The following is a 17174-nucleotide window of genomic DNA, read 5'->3' on the forward strand; positions in this document are numbered from 1 at the left end:
TCTTCTTTTCTGTTTAGAGAAATGTCTACTTCAGTTTGGGGGATGTTTTCAAAGCATTGAAGTACAGGTTGTTTCCTTAAACTTTCTGGATCTCTGGCAGAGTGAGAAACTGAGAAATCTTTAGCTTTCATGTGATTTTAATAGACTGCACTAAGGAGAAACAGAATAGGCAATTGAATAAATAATGTATTTATCGATGATATTGTAAGACTCATCCAGCCACAGGAAAGATTTTTGGAGTGATCCTGATGTCCCCAGTGTTAATTTTGAGTATTTTCCACACAGATAAACTAACCAGCTTTTGAAAACATAAACCAACTAAACACAGCCTCTGCCTGATTCCTGGCTTCCATGAGTGTCCTTTGCAATTTGCAGCACACTATTAACATTAGAACCACTGTTATTCAACTTTCCCAGGAATTTCCTGCTAAAAACTTTTCAAGTAGTAGGAAAGAAAAAAAAAAAAAAGTATTGCATCATTTGTCTTTTGGTAAATCCTAAATCTTGCTCGTCTCTAATCTGAAACACAGACAGTTCGTTTACAGGGAATGGTCAAATCAGGAGAGACTGGTTGTATGAGCTTCTCACCCCTAACACGGTGGCATTTTAGTTCCATTGTGGACTGGAACCTCCCAATGAAAAGTAAGAGCAGTCATTCAAAGGCAGCAGTTATATTTAGCAAATTGACAATTATCCAGTGATTAGTGGTCACTGGCAATATTAATGTTTGCTAATAGGGTGTGTTTTTCATAAAATATTATTATGAATGCAAAATGCATGTAAAATGAATATAATATATAAAATATAATGATTTTCTCCATGACCCTTTTGTATGTTTTAAATTATGGTAAAACACACACAATTTATGATTTACTCTCTTGATAAACTTCTGAGTGTGCAGTAGAATATTGTTAACCATACACTTACATGTTATATAGCAGATTAATAGAATATTTTCTTTTTGCATGATTGAAACTTTCTAAACATTGAACAGTGACTCTCCAACTGTCCTGGCACCTGCCCCTTTCAATTTTATCTGCAAAGCTTCAGAATGATGGCAGTTAAAAGCGGGGCAGATAATCCCTATACCATCCCTCTGTGTCTACAACATGCCTGACATCATTTTGGACGTTAGCTGAGCTCTTGTCCTGGGTGACATAAAGATAAAAGTTCACATTTATTTGACAGTCATGTGCCTGGCACTGTGCTGAGCCTTTTAAAATCATTATTGAATTAAATCCTTTCAACAGTATTGTAAGGTAAGTACAGTTGGGGTCTCTTTTTTTCTACAGATGAGATAACAGATTTGGAAAAATCAAATAACTTTCTCATGTTTACACATGAAAACTCCAACTGAGAATTTGAACTCAAGACATGTACACTCTGAGTTCATATCATTAATAGCCTGCTACACAATATTTGCAATGCTCTTCCAATGCACACTCATAGCCGCAGAAGATTTTAGGTCTGGAAGATGGTAAATATCAAAGCAGATTGAAGGAAAAGCAAAACAGAACAAAACAGAAATCCCCAGTGTGATCTCTGCCCAATTCATATTGTCGTAAATGTAGAACTTACAGACATCTAAATGTCTATCACCATAGATTACATACCTGTATACCTACAATTAAAAATTCAAAGGAAAGAGTGCTTTCTTTGTTTTTGTAGAGATTGGCTATCATAACTTTACAAAGAGTCATATGCCTAGTCCCTAAATTCAGTCCACAGATATTTTTAATTTGGTCACAATGCTTTTTAAAAATACAGTTCCTCAAGTAATTTGAGGAATGATGTGACTTTCCAATTTGACACACTCCTTACCACGCCTGGTCCTGCTTTGTCTATTTCTGTCATTTACTTCACCTGCTCTTTCCCCATGGGCATTCGGATTTGAAATCCCTAATTAACAATAAGAATTTGCTTGGCATGGGATGACTTTCTTTATATATTTAGTTTGTGAATATAGAATTCACATATTTTACCTTGAGGCTTAACTTCTGACAAAGTATTTGCTCTCTGATTATATTTATGCTAATATTATTCCCCTTTCCTTTAAAAAATTTTTGAGCATACAACTAGCATTATATTTCCCTCTTGGATTCCTAGTGTGTACATAGTAGATGCAGGGAGTGGGTTTTGAGTTGATTTGAGGAGTAATAGAAAAGTTGCTTTCTTCCTCAGCCTCGGTTTCCTTATCTGTAAAATGCAAGTAATGATACTTCACCTGATTTATGTGAAGTTTTCTAAAAAATAAGGTAAAATGCCCAGCACAGGTTAGAAGTCCAAACTATGTAGGTTTCTATTTCCCTTCCTTCCCTTCATTCTTCTCAGAAAGTTGGATTGAAGAGAGGAGACACTTCCAGTGATATCAAAGTATATCCAAGGATTTCTGATGAGAATGTCAGAGACAGGTTGCAATAAAAACACACTCTCACCAACAAGAGCTCCATAAAACTGCCACCCAATGTCAATATGTTTTACTGTATCTAAATTCATTCCTCTATGCCCACGTGCAGTTATGCAGCATTTTTATATGTACCAATGAATGTGTGTATGCATATACGTGTGGTTTATGGATGAACATGTGTTGGCGTAAGTGAGTGGACTTGTGTGTGTGTGCACAGAAGGGAGCAGAGCTGCAGCTGAGAATATATTGTGCAGGGTATTTAATGGAAACCCTTATTCAGTATATTGTAACTCATGGTATATAAAATAAAGTCCATTTACGGTGTTGGTCTTATCTTCTATTAAAATAAAAGGCATGAAGCTTTTTTATACCTGCATAAAATAAACTGTTTAATTTTTCTACACCAGGGGAAAACTATTTTCATTGCCTCTTACGTGGACCATCGATACATGATGTGAAGCAAGTAAGGCAGGTGATGAAAGCCTCGTCCTTAGCCAGGACATTTTTCATCTGACAGCACCCTGGTGCTTCCTCTGGGGCTTTCTCAAGGGCATCTGGGTGCTTTGCCAACATCTCCTACCCCTTCACAGCGTTGTAGTAGACAGAGATTATTCTGTCTGTGATTAACCTATCCAATAGTGTTTCCCTGTATTATTCACACACGAATGAAGAAAAATTATTATACTACATCCATTTCTTTAAAATATGCTGATAACTAGTGATGACTTATTCAATAAAGCCAAAGCAAATATTTGAGAAAAGAAAGTTAGCTTGTCTTGGAAGCTGTAAATGAATAAAAGAGGGGAAAGCCTATGAATCTTAGCAGTTAAAAGACCTAACTTTGTTTTAAAGCTTATTTTATAATACTAATGTATGCTCTGGGTAACATTTCAGAAATCTTCCCAGTTAACAGTTTTGTTTTATAAGGTATGGAAATTTCTTGGTTTTATTTTATACTTTGAGCCCCATGGTTAAGACCACGTGATAGAAGAAGCCCTAATAGTTGGCAGTAGTATATACAAAGATAGGAAGAACTGTTTTAGAGGGTCTCTCCCGTGGAGTGTAGTGGGAGGACCTTTGAACTCTGCCCGATTGTTTGTGGGGCACTCTGAGCCGCTCTCATGGGGGAGGGGACTCCCGTCCGCTTGGTGATGGATTTTATACCTTTTGTTTGTATCCTTGTGGTTGCAGCTCACCTCAGCGGGGTTGACGTGTATTCTTTAACCTTCTGTCTTAGTGCAGCTCAAATCCACCAGGTTACTTGCCGAATTTTTGTCCTTTAACTCTCGTACTGGACGGGAGCCTCTGTGGAAAGCTGGCTTCAGTCAGCCATCTTGTCTCAGGGTATATGTGAAACTTGGTAAATGTGGAATGTAAGTGTCTTGGCACAGTAACTGAGAGAATGCCAGGAAGGCTATGTTTACCAGTGTGATGAAAGTGTGTCAAATGGTCTGTGAAGCTAGTTGAATGATGCCCCATGATCATATCAATGTACACAGCTATGATTTAATAAAAAAAAAAAAAAAAATTCAGGAAGCAAAAAAAAAAAAACAAAAAAAAACAAAGATAGGAAGAACTGTGAGAGGAAATGAACTCACTTGCTCATTAAGTCACTCAGCAGACATTAGGACCTCAAAGGAGTTGAGTCAAGCTAGATAGTAAAGTTTGAAAGGAAGCCAGAGATGTAAGTAGGGGGGAGATTTCAGAGACTGTTTTAAGGATTTTAAAATATGGGAAGTTCAAAGGCAAGCCATGGTCACATGGGGGTATGACAGAATCAGATTTGTCTTATAAGATGATCGTTCTGGCCACAGAGTACAAAATGGAATGGGGGGGGACAGAGATAAAGGGTGAGACCGGTCGGGGGTGTCTTACCATCATCTGGCGGAGAGATTATCATGTTCTGGATGGCAGCAATCACAATAGGTAAGGAGAAAATGGATTTAATGTCAAAGTTACTTGGAAGGTAATATACACAAGCAGAGTTGTAGGTGAATGTTGGGTGTTTTGCTCCGCATGGTTGGTTGGCAGAAATGCACACAGTGCCAGGGGACACCAGGGGAACAATAGGGCAGGGATGAGGTACAACCTTGGGGCGTCTTGAGTCCCTGGCAGGGTGGGACATCTAAAGAGAAGAATCTTCCAGGCAACTGAACTTTCAAGTCTGAAGTTGAGAATCTTTTAGAACTTAAATTTATGAGCTGTCCCCAGGAAGATAGCAATTTAAACAAACAAAAAAAGAAAAAAGAAATTAGGAGTGGAACAGGTCCCCGAATAACAGTATATGAAATGAAAAGAGAAGGTCAAAATAGAGGGTTGAGGAGTGGTTACATTTAAAGGATATCAGAAAAAATGAGCCCCTGAAAGACCTGGGAAGGAAAACCAGGTAAGCATGGCATTATGGAAGGAAGCCCTTGGAAGGGAAGGTTGAAAAAAGGATGCAGTGGTCAGTGGTATCAAAGGCTGCTGGGAGTTTGACTAAGGGAAAGGTCTGGGCCTCTATTTATCTACCACCTCTTTAGTAGGACTAATACCCTGGCAGTACTGTGAGGAGAAGCCAGAGTGCACGGCTAGAGGGGACAGTTTAACAGCAGTCACAGCTGTCAAGAATGTGTATGATGCTGTATGCTTGGTGCCAGCTTGGCTATCATCAGCCTCAAGTTGTTGTCAAGGACACTGAGGTTAAATAACTTTCCTAAGGTGACACAGTATTAACAGAGAGCTATCGAGAATTGAGGCTGTTCTTTCTGATGCCAGAGCCTTTCACTACATCATTTCTGTCCGCTTGACTTGGAGGTGATAAACCTTCCGTGCCAGACACATTTGCCCAAAGACCTTTGGGGATATATGCTTAGGAAAATAATTCTAACAAAGGAATCATGAAAGCACTTAATTCAATTAAATCAGAAAGAGGAAAATAAACAATGGGATTGGGGATGGTGGGAAGAAGTTTCCCATGACTAAGAACCAAGGAACAGTACTGTGATGAAGAGTGACATGGAGAGGAGGGAAGGAGGGAAAGAAAGAGGGAGAGAGAGAGAGGTGTGACTCTCCCAGGGTCAGGAGACAGAGGACCGTGAGAACATGTGCTTGGCACTTAGCAAATTGTGGTACATGTACACCATGGAATATTATGCAGCCTTAAAGAAAGATGGAGACTTTACCTCTTTCATGTTTACATGGATGGAGCTGGAACATATTCTTCTTAGAAAGTATCCCAAGAATGGAAGAAAAAGTATCCAATGTACTCAGCCCTACTATGAAGCTAAATTGTGGCTTTCACATGAAGGCTATAACCCAACTATAGCACAAGAATATGGGGAAAGGGCCAAGGGAGGGGAAGGGAGGGGGGAGGTTTTGGTGGAGGGAGGGTAATGGGTGGGTCCACACCTACGGTGCATCTTAGAATGGGTACAGGAGAAACTTACTAAATGCAGAATACAAATGTCTACATACAATAACTAAGAAAATGCCATGAAGGCTATGTTGAACAGTTTGATGAGAATATTTCAGATTGTATATGAAACCAGCACAATGTACCTCTTGATTGCACTAATGTACACAGCTATGATTTAACAATAAAAAAAAAGGATATAAAAAATGAAGCTTCCTTCTGTTTGCAGACCTAGGTTTGCACCCTTGTTTTAGCTCAATTTGGCAATGAAGGACTAAATCAGGAAAAAAAATAGCATACCAGTAATTCATATGGAGGCCCAGATGCCCTTTTATGGGCTGTGATATACACATACAGATGACTTTGTTTATGATTTAATTTCTTGTATTTATTCTCTCTTACTAACTCTACCTGTATTTTCTCCCATGTCTGTTTTTTTTTCTTCTTTTCAAGATCATGCTTCTCAGTGATCCTGAAATGGAGAGCAGCATCTTGATCAGCTCAGATGAAGGGGCGACCTATCAAAAATATCGGCTCACCTTCTACATTCAGAGCCTGCTCTTTCATCCCAAGCAGGAGGACTGGGTGCTGGCCTATAGTTTGGATCAAAAGGTGAATACGTACTGTTTTCATTTGCATCTGTCACCCAGGTACCACCTTGTGAAAAGCACTTGTTTGCTCAATTTGAATTCCAGAGGAGATGCACTGGCATTTCAACCCTCTAACCAAAACCATTCCACAGTTGATTTGGTCAGTAGCTACTAACTTTCTAAAGTGTCAGAGTATGTCAGGAGGTATAGTTCATTTATTGGCATTGCAGATTGTTATTCCATATAATGGCCTTCTTGTGATTTTACCCATTTGACTTTATTTAAAATAACCCTGTGAAGTGAGACATATGTAATTATAATAATTTTATAGTGACTTTGGTAAAGAAAGGTGCAGAAGGCTAAGGTGCTTGTTCAAACCCTCAAAGCTAGTAGCCAGAGGAGCCAGATCTTAAGTGCATGCTGTCAGCATCTGAGTCTAGTGGGTAAGCCCTGATACCATGCTTCCTTGATTTGGTGCAAACAGAATATACCATTGGTCTGAGTTTAATAATGGAAGGGAAGACTTAAAAAGTCCATTTTGTTATTTAAAAAATTGTATTAAAGATGTCCCAGTGAGACCTCTTGTTTGAGCTCCAAATCCACATATTCAGATGCATTCTTGACATTGTCTCTTGTATAAGGAGCCCCTCCTTTCCACTAACACAGCTGTCTCTCTCCCGGCATGCATGTATTCTATCCTTTTAGCCGGAAACTCAGAAACCTGGCTGGGTATCTCACCCTCACAACGCCCCTTGCATCCTTTCCTGTGCCTGGAATCCTCTTCCCTAACATAAGCCCCATCATTGTCAGATGTCAGATCCGGCTTCGCTGCCTCAGGACACCCTCCCTAAACTCCCTGACAAAATCAGGTCCTCTCTGATGTTCTTTTGCATAGCGCTATGCACCCCTCCTTTGGAACCTTTGTTGTGGTTGAGACTTTACATTGATTTGTGTGACTTTTACTTCATCTGTGTTCCTCATGAGGTCATAAGCTCTGGGAAGGCAGATTTTACTCACCATTGTGGCATCAGTTCCTAGCATAATACTAAACCAGTGCTTGGGATGTATATGTTAGGTGTGTGAATTAATGATTGAATTCTTAAATGTAGTAAAAAACCTCTGTATTTGATCAACTCTTATTTTTTTTATTTCCTGATATTTGCAGAATCTTAGCCCAGTGATTGATGCCACACTATTATTTAATAATGTTGTGGAATCAATCAGTGAAAGGAAACGGATAATTACGAGCACTGTCTTATATAGAGATATCCACAGAATAACCTTGGTTGCAATAGCTTCTTCTCGCTGCTCTCTTAAATCCTGACACAGTTGCTCCTCAGTATATATATGAATATATGATTGTGATTGTGTGTGTGTGTGTGATGTCAGCACCTTTAAACAATAATTTCAACATAACCTTTATATGTCTCGTTAACGGAACCTCATGGTGGGTGCCAGGTGCTTAATGCAATCCCCTAAGGACAACCACATGACATTTGCAGAGCAAAAGCCATTGCAAACACATTTCTTTCATGGCATCAAGTGGATATTGTATGAAAGACTTAGCCAAATGTCAGCTAGTCTGTGAGTTTAGATGCTTACTGTAGCTGGAAATTTTGAAGCTATATTTAAAAAAGTAAATTATTCGCACATTGTGAAGTAGTTGGATGGTAATTTATTTAGATGAAGCTCACAACTCAAACCATCTTTTTATTTATTAAGAGACAAGCTGGGTTAGCAGCAACAGGCTCCTCATACCAAGAGGTTGATAAACTAAAAGCAATATGTGTCATACGTGCCTAAGAGCACCCTTTTCTTCTGTCACTACAGCACTGAGAACATCTGGGGCATTGCTCGGGAAGGGCCCTTGTGCATATAATGCACTCAAAATAATTTCAGACTTAGTAAAAATATTTGGAAGTGTGGCAGTGGGTGTTGATGGATTTTCCTAATCACACCACTCATTTCTACATGTATTACTCCTTAGATACTCTTTCTTGTTGACAACTTTTGTGGAAAGTGGCTGAATGTTCTTCAGGCCTGTAAAGCTTCTAACGGTACCTGGTCATTCTTCTTTTAATTAAATGATGTGAGAAGGCAGATGATGCCCATGGCAACACTTGCAGAGATGGCATAAAACACCTACCTCCAGTCATCCAGGTTGTGGAAGACTTTTTATTTATTTGGGGGGTAATTTAGCAGTTTAGAGTCAAGCGGAGTGATGCTATCCAGCAACAGATGGAATTGCAAGTGTAGTTAAGATTGATAGACAAATGTGTTATTTCAGGTTAGAGCCTTCTCTGATGTGCATGCATTGAGGCAGTGAAAAGTGCTGGTATTAAGGTAACTGCAGCATCAAAGGGAGATGTTTGTGGTGAGGAGTGAATTGATATTTCCATTCTTGTGCCTTTGATGAAATGCACCAGCAATTTCTTTAGAGTCTGTAAGGCTATCTCATTAGAGTGTATGTATTACAAAAGACCTAATTGAATTATAGTTAAAAGGGACAATCTCCGATTGCTTTATTTTCCAAAATGCTGTCCCAGAGCTACAGGAGATTGGCTGGTAGATCTCACTGACTAAGGGCTCCCCTGGAGAATGAAGGAAATACCTTCTGGATAAAGCAAAATTTAGAGATAGTCATGATGACATGTTAGTTGAGATGCTTGATGGTGGCTTGTGAGTTAACTGGGAAGCCTGTCTACCTGATACTGGTCAAGGATTGGTTGTGCAAGAAGAACAGCCAAGTCTTCCAGAGATGCCAAGGGTGGGGGGGTGGCAAATGAACCTTTTGACCCTGCTGGAGGGCCAGGCCTCTACAATTCCGGTGCATCCCAATCTGCTAATGTCCTTTCTGTTTCCTGATCAGCTTGACTGGGGTTTACGGTCAAATTGTTCCATTCTGACTATCCCATGAGCTTCTCAATTCCTGCTAACTCCTGTGCCAGCTCCTTCCCTGCCCTACACATTCTTCTGCCGTCTTGTGTTTTAACATACAGCCAGTCCCTGAGTTACAAACATCCAACTGATGTTTCATTGCACATACTAAGGAAGGCTATTACAGGTAATAGGTAAATGTACCTGTTCCAACTTACATACAAATTCAACTTAAGAACAAACTTACAGAACCTGCCTCATTTGTAATATAGGGACCACCTGTGAAAGGAAAGTCAGAGATTCATTCTTGCCTATGGGAATCTCTGGAGATGTTTTATAAGAATCTTTGAGGTTTAAAAAAAATGATGGAAATAATAGATTATAGTTGCCCAAAATGGAAATGATAAGAAGAAGGCTCCTCCCTTCCCCTCATCTTAGAATCAAAGCTCAACTTGTTTTGACTCCTGAGTACGAGTATTTTTCGGTTATGTTAAGTGGTGTGATTCTCTTGTTTCTATGTGACTACTTCCTTACTGAGGACTAAAACAGCTTACCAAGCAATGTTTCTGGATTAGTTGGAAGGTTCAATGATCTTATTAAAACTGAGAATTTTTGAAAAGTTTTGAGATAGATTTTGAAGACAATGCAATCCTAGAAATAGTGGCTGTTTGTGTTGTATCGAGCCAGGTGTTTAAGTGTTCCTCATTTTGACAGGAGACTCAGTATAGTTTTTTTAAAAAATAGGAACATGCTCATGTGTTCACAGATGCATCCATTCTGGTGTAGGGTGCTTCCATAGGAGATAGAGGGCTGAAAATAACCATTTTTCTGCGTGAGAGGTGTGATCGCAAAGCTCTCTACTACCATTTATCTTCCTGGCAAAATAAAACTAACAAATGCAGCTGGCTCTGGAGATCAGAAACGAGGAACTCAGTGGGATTTCAGAGTCCATTGTTTTCAGATACTTCTAGGGTAGACTGGTCTAGAATTGCCAGTATTTTTGATGTGCAAAGCATTTTTCCGAAACACTAGCACAAGTAGTGGAGGGTAGCTTTTGTAGCAGTTAGAGGGTGGGCTCAGGGCTCAGGGTTTTTGTTGATCATGTCCTATCAGCCACGTTCAACAGTAGCTGAGAAACTGACAGGCTGGTTAAGGAGCTGGTCCAGTTTTGGGTGTGGTGATTGGGAGTCCAGTGCCCAGTACGGAGGAGGTGGAGGTACCATGTGGAGTTTGCCCATTGGACTATACCTGGGACTGTGATATCATAAGCCCATCATGTGTAGGGTTAGAGGGCCTGCAAATTCAAAAGTAAATGCAAATTTGTACTTCAGAAATACTAGATACAAATGAAGCTGTGTCTTTCATTTATATTCTCCTTTTAAATCCTCAGATTAAAAATATAATTGGGTTCAGATCCTCCAGGATTAGTAGGTGATGATAACTTTCTCAGTAACCACTGGCAGAAACTGGCTTTCTATTTCCCCACCTGGTGGGCATGAAGCTGTAGGGAATTAACAAGGGATGACTGTGGTTTTAAAGCTTTTCTTCTGTGGGAATACAGAGGAGGACCAAGGGGGCACTTTTTATTTAAAGGAAAACATTGCATTTTCATTAGGTATATTCCCATTCCTATAAAGCCATTTTCTTTTTTTCATTTAAGAGATAGAAAAATCCACAGCCCTACTCGTCTATGACAGGTGGCCACTGCTCTTGCACATGGTACAGCAGCAAGATGTAGATGTGATGTCTCCATCACCATAGAATCACCAGGAGGTCGAACAACCACCTAGTGTCTGGGGACATCATCCAGGATACCTTGTGATACTAAGTTGTTTCCATTGATCTATTTGAGCTTAGTTCTGAATATAAACAATTTTATCTTGCATTCATTAAGGGTAGTGCAGGAAGGATCTCCATTCATGTCAACTTTGCTCACAAGAACATTAGTTCAAAGGAACAATCTTCAGTGAAATTAGAAATCTGGTGACCCCAAGCCTGCTTGATTCCTATATGATGTCCCAGACTTTCTGGCCTTCTCTTATACCTTCTGGATGTGCATTTTAGACATTTCTTTTTTTTTTTTTTTTTGGCCGGGGCTAGGTTTGAACCCGCCACCTCCGGCATATGGGACTGGCGCCCTACTCCTTGAGCCACAGGCGCCGCCCTCATTTTAGACATTTCTTTGAGGGAAAAGAACATTTGATAAAATACTGAATGGGAGATATAGCCTATATATGCTTTAAGAAATATATACAGGGCTGGGCACTGTGGCTCACAGCTGTAATCCTGACACTCTCTGTTAGGTCGAGGTGGGTGGATTTCTTGAGCTGAGGAGTCTGAGACCAGCCTGAGCAAGAGTAAGACCCCATATTTACTAAAAATAGGAAACACTGGTTGGGTGTAGTGGCCACACACCTGTATTCCCAGCTACTCAGGAGGCTGAGGCAAGAGGATTGCTCAAGCCCAAGAGTTTGAAGTTGCTGTGAGCTATGATGCCAGGACACTCTATCCAGGGCAACAAAGTGAGACTGTGACACAAACAAACACACTCCCAAGAAGTGTGCACAGGTAGGCAAGAGCACCTTTCCCAATGCAGTTATGCTCTCATGGGAGAAATTTAGCTGTGGCAGGTGAAGGCAGGTGGCTGAAGCATGGGTGGGCCAGGAGGGGAGCAGTGTAGTTCCGTATGTAGCCTTCTTCATGTTCTTCCACCTGTTTCCTCCATGGACTGACCTTATATTTATGTCTATGTTGATTCTTTGTATTGATACCACTGCTCTCCTGCTGACTGCTTTGCCAGAATCTGAAGCCTAGATTTCTGGTTTTCCAACTGGACTCAGGAATTCTTCTGCCTGTCCCTTCCTTAGCAAGCCTTTCTGGTCTTAAGCTCTTGTCCACCTGAGCAAGTCCAGCTCTTTATGCTTCCTCCATCTGACCACTCACCCTGGTAGGACAGCACCTGGCCTTATAAGGTCAGGGTCATTCTTTAAACCTTTTAAATCAAATTGTCATATACATACACAAAGGTGTAATCTCATGAGTCTGGTGAATGTTCACAAACTGAATACACCCATGAAACCAGCACCCTGACCAAGAACTTCTGTGCTTTTTCAGCCATTACTTTCTGCCTGAGCAGGACCTCTGTTGAACATGGTCACTTTTAATTTCATGCAGGTGATTTACAGCTGGCCAAAGTGGTGAAAAACAGAAGATAAATTCCTCAGAAGAAAGCTCAGAAAGTAGAGAAGTGAGTTAACTGATGGAGAGAAAAACATGCTTTAAATGTTAACATTAAGGAATTATACTAAGCCAAAGGCAAGAATTTTTTGGCACCGAGTAAACCCAGCTAATTTAGAAAGTGTTAAGGAAACTTCTCAAAAATGTTCATTTAAAATTAATTTAACAGTATTCATTTTTAAAATGTTTTTTATACCATAAGGATAATACACAGTGTTGGCAAAGTTGAGGTAAATCACATTCTGAAATAATATTGACGGGAATGGAAATGAGTTTTCCTTCCTGGAAAATACCTTGGTGATATATGTTAGAAAATGCCCACCTATTTATCACTTTGATCCAGGGATTCAAGTGCTGTACCTCTGAGACTATTCCAATGCAATACAACCATGAAGCTCTAGGCATAATGATAGTTACCAAAATCATTTATAACAGGAGGAACTGGATGGAAACTTACTGAAGAGCCAATAATAAAGGACCTTAAATAATGGCATAAACATTTTCTGGAATATTATGCAAGCATTAAAATGGTGGTCACAATGGCCATGTAACAACATGGATGTGTATTAACACCTATTAAATACATACAGGCATGTCTCAGAGATACTGTGGGTTCGGTTATAGACCGTCAAAGTAAGGCAAATATCACAATAAAGTGAGTCATATCAATTTTTGGTTTCCCTATGCACATAAAAGATGTTTATATTAATACTCTGCTGTGATCTATTAAGTGTGTTATAGAATTATGTATAAAAAACAATGTATATACCTCAGTTGAAAAATGCTTTATTGCTAAAAAATGCTAATGATCATCTAAGGCTTCAGTGAGTCATAATCTTACTTGCTGTGCTGTTGACGGCTGCTGTTCTGATCCAAGTAGTGGTAGCTAAAGATTGGGGTGGCTGAGACAATTTCTTATAATAATATAATAAGGCAACAATGAAGTTTGTGGTATTAATTGATTCTCCCATTCAGGAAGGATTTTTATGTGCGAGTGATGCTATTTGATAACATTTTACTTGATATAGAACTTTTTCAAAATTGGAGTAAGTCCTTTCCAACCTTGCTTCTGCTTCATCAATTGAGTTTATGTTATATTTTAATTTTTTTATTGTGAATTCAACAATGTTCATAGCATCTTCAGTAGTAATAGATTCTATCTCAAGAAACCACCCTTTGTTTGCCATGCTTCCTGCCTCCCTCTACCAGCTACTAGACTATGTTTGTTGATTTCATATTAGTATGGAGTACAATAGATATTTATTTTTCCATTCTTGTGATACTTAATGAAGAAGGATGTATTTCAACTCCATTCAGGTAAATGTAAAAGCTATAAAGTCTCCATTTTTTTAATGGCTGAATAGTATTCCATGATATACATATACCACAGTTTGTTGATCCATTCATGGGTTGATGGGCACTTAGGTTGCTTCCACAACTTAAAAATTTTGAAATGAGCCACAATAAACATTGTGGTGCTAATGTCTTTGTGGTAAAATGATTTTTATTCTTCTGGGTAGATACCTAATAATGGAATTGCAGGATCAAATGGAAAGTCTACTTTTAGATCTCTCCAAAAAGGCTTATTAGTTTGCAATCTGACCAGCAGTGTAAATGATTTTGATAAGCATCATTATGATTGCCAGCATCTGGTGTTTTGGGACTTAGTGATGTGGGCTAATCTCACTGGGGTTAGATGATATTTTAGAGTAGTTTTGATTTGCATTTCTCTGCTGATTAAAGATGATGAGCAATTTTTTCATGTATTTGTTGATATTCATCTGTTATCTTCCAAACAAAGCAAGCAGACAGCCTTCAGAATGGGAGAAGATTTTTGCTGTTATATATCTGACCAAGTCCTGATAACTAGAATCTGCAGAGAACTCAAATTGAACAATCAGAAAAGTACAAACAACCCCCTCTGTAAGTGCGCAAAAGACTTAAACTGAAATCAGCCTTTTCCAAACTTCTGTCAATGTTGCTATTTTGACCTCCTCCCATGAATTGTGAATGGTCTTAATGACATCTAGAATGATGAATCCTTTCCAGAACATTGTCTTAGTTTACAAGGTACATTGCCAGTGAGCAGTAATATTTTGAAATGAATCTTTTTTCTGAGCAGTAGATCTTAACAGTGGGCTTAAAATTTTCAGTAAATGGCCAGGCATGGTGGTTCAGGCCTATAATCCTAGCACTCTGGGAGGTCAATGCTGGTGGATTGTTTGAGCTTATGAGTCCAAGACCAGCTTGATCAAGAGCAAGACCCCATCTCTTAAAAAGAAAAAAAAATAGCCAGGTATTGTGGCAGGTGCCAGAAGTCCTAGCTACCCACAAGGCTGAGGCAAGAGGATCGCTTGAGCCCAAGAGTTTGAGGTTGCTGTGAGCTATGATGCCATGTGAGACTCTGTCCCCTCCACTCAAATATTCAGTAAACTATTCTGTAAACAGGTATACTGTCATGTAGACTTTGTTGTTCCACTTACAAGGCACAGGCAGAATAGATCTATCATGATTCTTAAGGGCCCTAGGATTTTTGGAATTCAAAATAAACATTGGTTTTGACTTCAAGTCACCAGATATTTTAGCTTCTCACCTGAGAATCAGCCTGTCCTTTGAAACTTTGAAGTCAGGCATTGACTTCTCCTTTGTAGACATGAATGTCATTGATGGCATATTTTTCCAATAGAGGGCTATTTTAACTGCATTGAAAAACCTGTTGTTTAGTGTAGCCACATTCATCAGTGGTCCTCGCTAGACCTCTGGATAACTTGCTGCAGCTTCTGCATCAGCACTGGCTGTTTCTTCCTGCACTTTTATATTATGGAGATGTGTTAAACCTTATGAACTTACCTCTGCTACTTTAAGCTTTTCTTCTGAAGCTTCTTTACCTTTCTCAGACTTCATAGAATTTATGAGAGATAGAATCTGTGGATTAGAATTGGCTTACGGGAATATTGAGGCTTGTGTGATCTGAAGACCACTAAAACTTTCTTCCTATTAGCAATAGGGTTGTTTTTCACTTTCTAGTTATTCGTGTTTTCACTGGACTACTTTTAACTCCCTTCAAGCACTTTCCTTTGCATACATACCTTGTCTTATTATTTGGTGCAAGAGGCCTAGCTCTTGGCCTCTAGGCTTTTCATACACCTTCCTTACTAAGCTTAATTATTTCTAGCTTTTGATTTAAATTGAGAAACATGCAACTCTTATTTTCACTCGAATACTTTGACATCTTTGTAGAGTTATTAATGGGATTAATTCCAATATTGTTTTTTTCTCAGGTAATAGGGCTGCTTGAAGAGAGAGACAGAATGGGGGAATGGCTGGTTGGGGAGCGGGTCAGATACATTACATTATCAATTAAGTTTGGGTATAATTCATGGCACCCTCATCTGAGTGTAATTCATGGCCTCACAAAACAATTACAATTACATCAAAGATCCCTGATCATGTATCATTGTTACAGATATAATAATAATAATAAAGAAAGAGTTTGAAAAGTGGTGTGAATTTCCAAAATGTGACACAGAAACATGAAATGTGTACATGCTGTTGGAAAAATGTTGCCAATAGACTTCAATGAGGAAGAGTTGTTGTAATCTTTTAATGTGTTAAAAGTATGGTATCTGAAAAGTACAATAAAGCAAGATATGCTTGTATATATTTCAAATTACATATATGATATACACAAATGCAGACATAATGCATATAAGATAAGGAAGTACTTTTGACTAGAGATATGCAAAAACTAAAATAAAAGAAGGAAGGAATGAAGGAAGAAATGAAAGAGGGAAGGAAGAAATGAAAGAAGGAAGCAATGAAGGTCAGATGAGGAAGTAAAGAAGGAGAAAATACTATAAATAATAGAAGGAAATATTCCTCAATATTTTCTGTATCTATTAGGATGCTGGGTTATGTATTTTCACACCATTTGTTTTCCAATTTTTTATTACTTCATTATATCACTTTTATAATTAAAAATTATGAAAAGTAATCTAGCATGAATAAGTTTATGTTTATCCTAATTATAAGGCTCTGAAAGAAAGGTTTTTAGGTGTGAATAGGGCTGATTTAGATACAATTGGTTCAAATTATTATTTCATCACCTTTTAAGAAGCAGTGTGTATTGAAGGAAATTTCCTTGAACTCGGAATACATTGAGCCCGAGGTTTTTCTTCTTCAGCTTTGTTTTTCGCTATGATCCCTTAAGAATTGTGAAACTCTAAGAATAATTTTTTTCTCCTAATAAAAAGTGTACTCTTGTTGGGTATAATCTCAGTCTATATTATTTACAACTCAGCAATAGATATAGATTTTATTATTTAGAAGTCACCTGCTATAGATAGATGTTAAGGAAGTGATTTATTCTGGTAGTTTTTCAGATAAATTTTCTGGCTCTATCCCAAAATTGAATTAGTATTTGCTTATTTGATTTGACAGCTATAATAGAAACAAATACTCCTGTAGTCAAGGGTGTAGACATTTCTAGTGGATTGAGCCTTGAGCCTAGTAACTCCTATATGCCCCGGGTTACGTTACTCAGAGTTTGACATATGGTTTCTCCTTGGAAATGGCCATACATGTCCTTAAGTACCTCTTATGTGTGGGCACTGACAAGTGCTTTTATATATATTATTATGTTGAGTTCTCCCAGGTGGATGCAAGGTGA

At 38.7% G+C, this 17174-nt stretch overlaps 1 protein-coding gene across 1 annotated transcript in view; it reads left to right on the plus strand.

Moving 5' to 3' along the window:
- SORCS3 (sortilin related VPS10 domain containing receptor 3) overlaps positions 1-17174 on the plus strand; it is a 632023-nt gene that overhangs the window by 336121 nt on the left and 278728 nt on the right. The window contains exon 4 of the mRNA XM_053585949.1: positions 6255-6413. Within this exon, the coding sequence (XP_053441924.1) occupies positions 6255-6413 (159 nt within the window). The remainder of the gene's footprint in view (positions 1-6254; positions 6414-17174) is intronic.

This window comes from Nycticebus coucang, chromosome 3, assembly GCF_027406575.1.
Source record: "Nycticebus coucang isolate mNycCou1 chromosome 3, mNycCou1.pri, whole genome shotgun sequence".
Classification (NCBI taxonomy): Eukaryota; Metazoa; Chordata; class Mammalia; order Primates; family Lorisidae; genus Nycticebus; species Nycticebus coucang.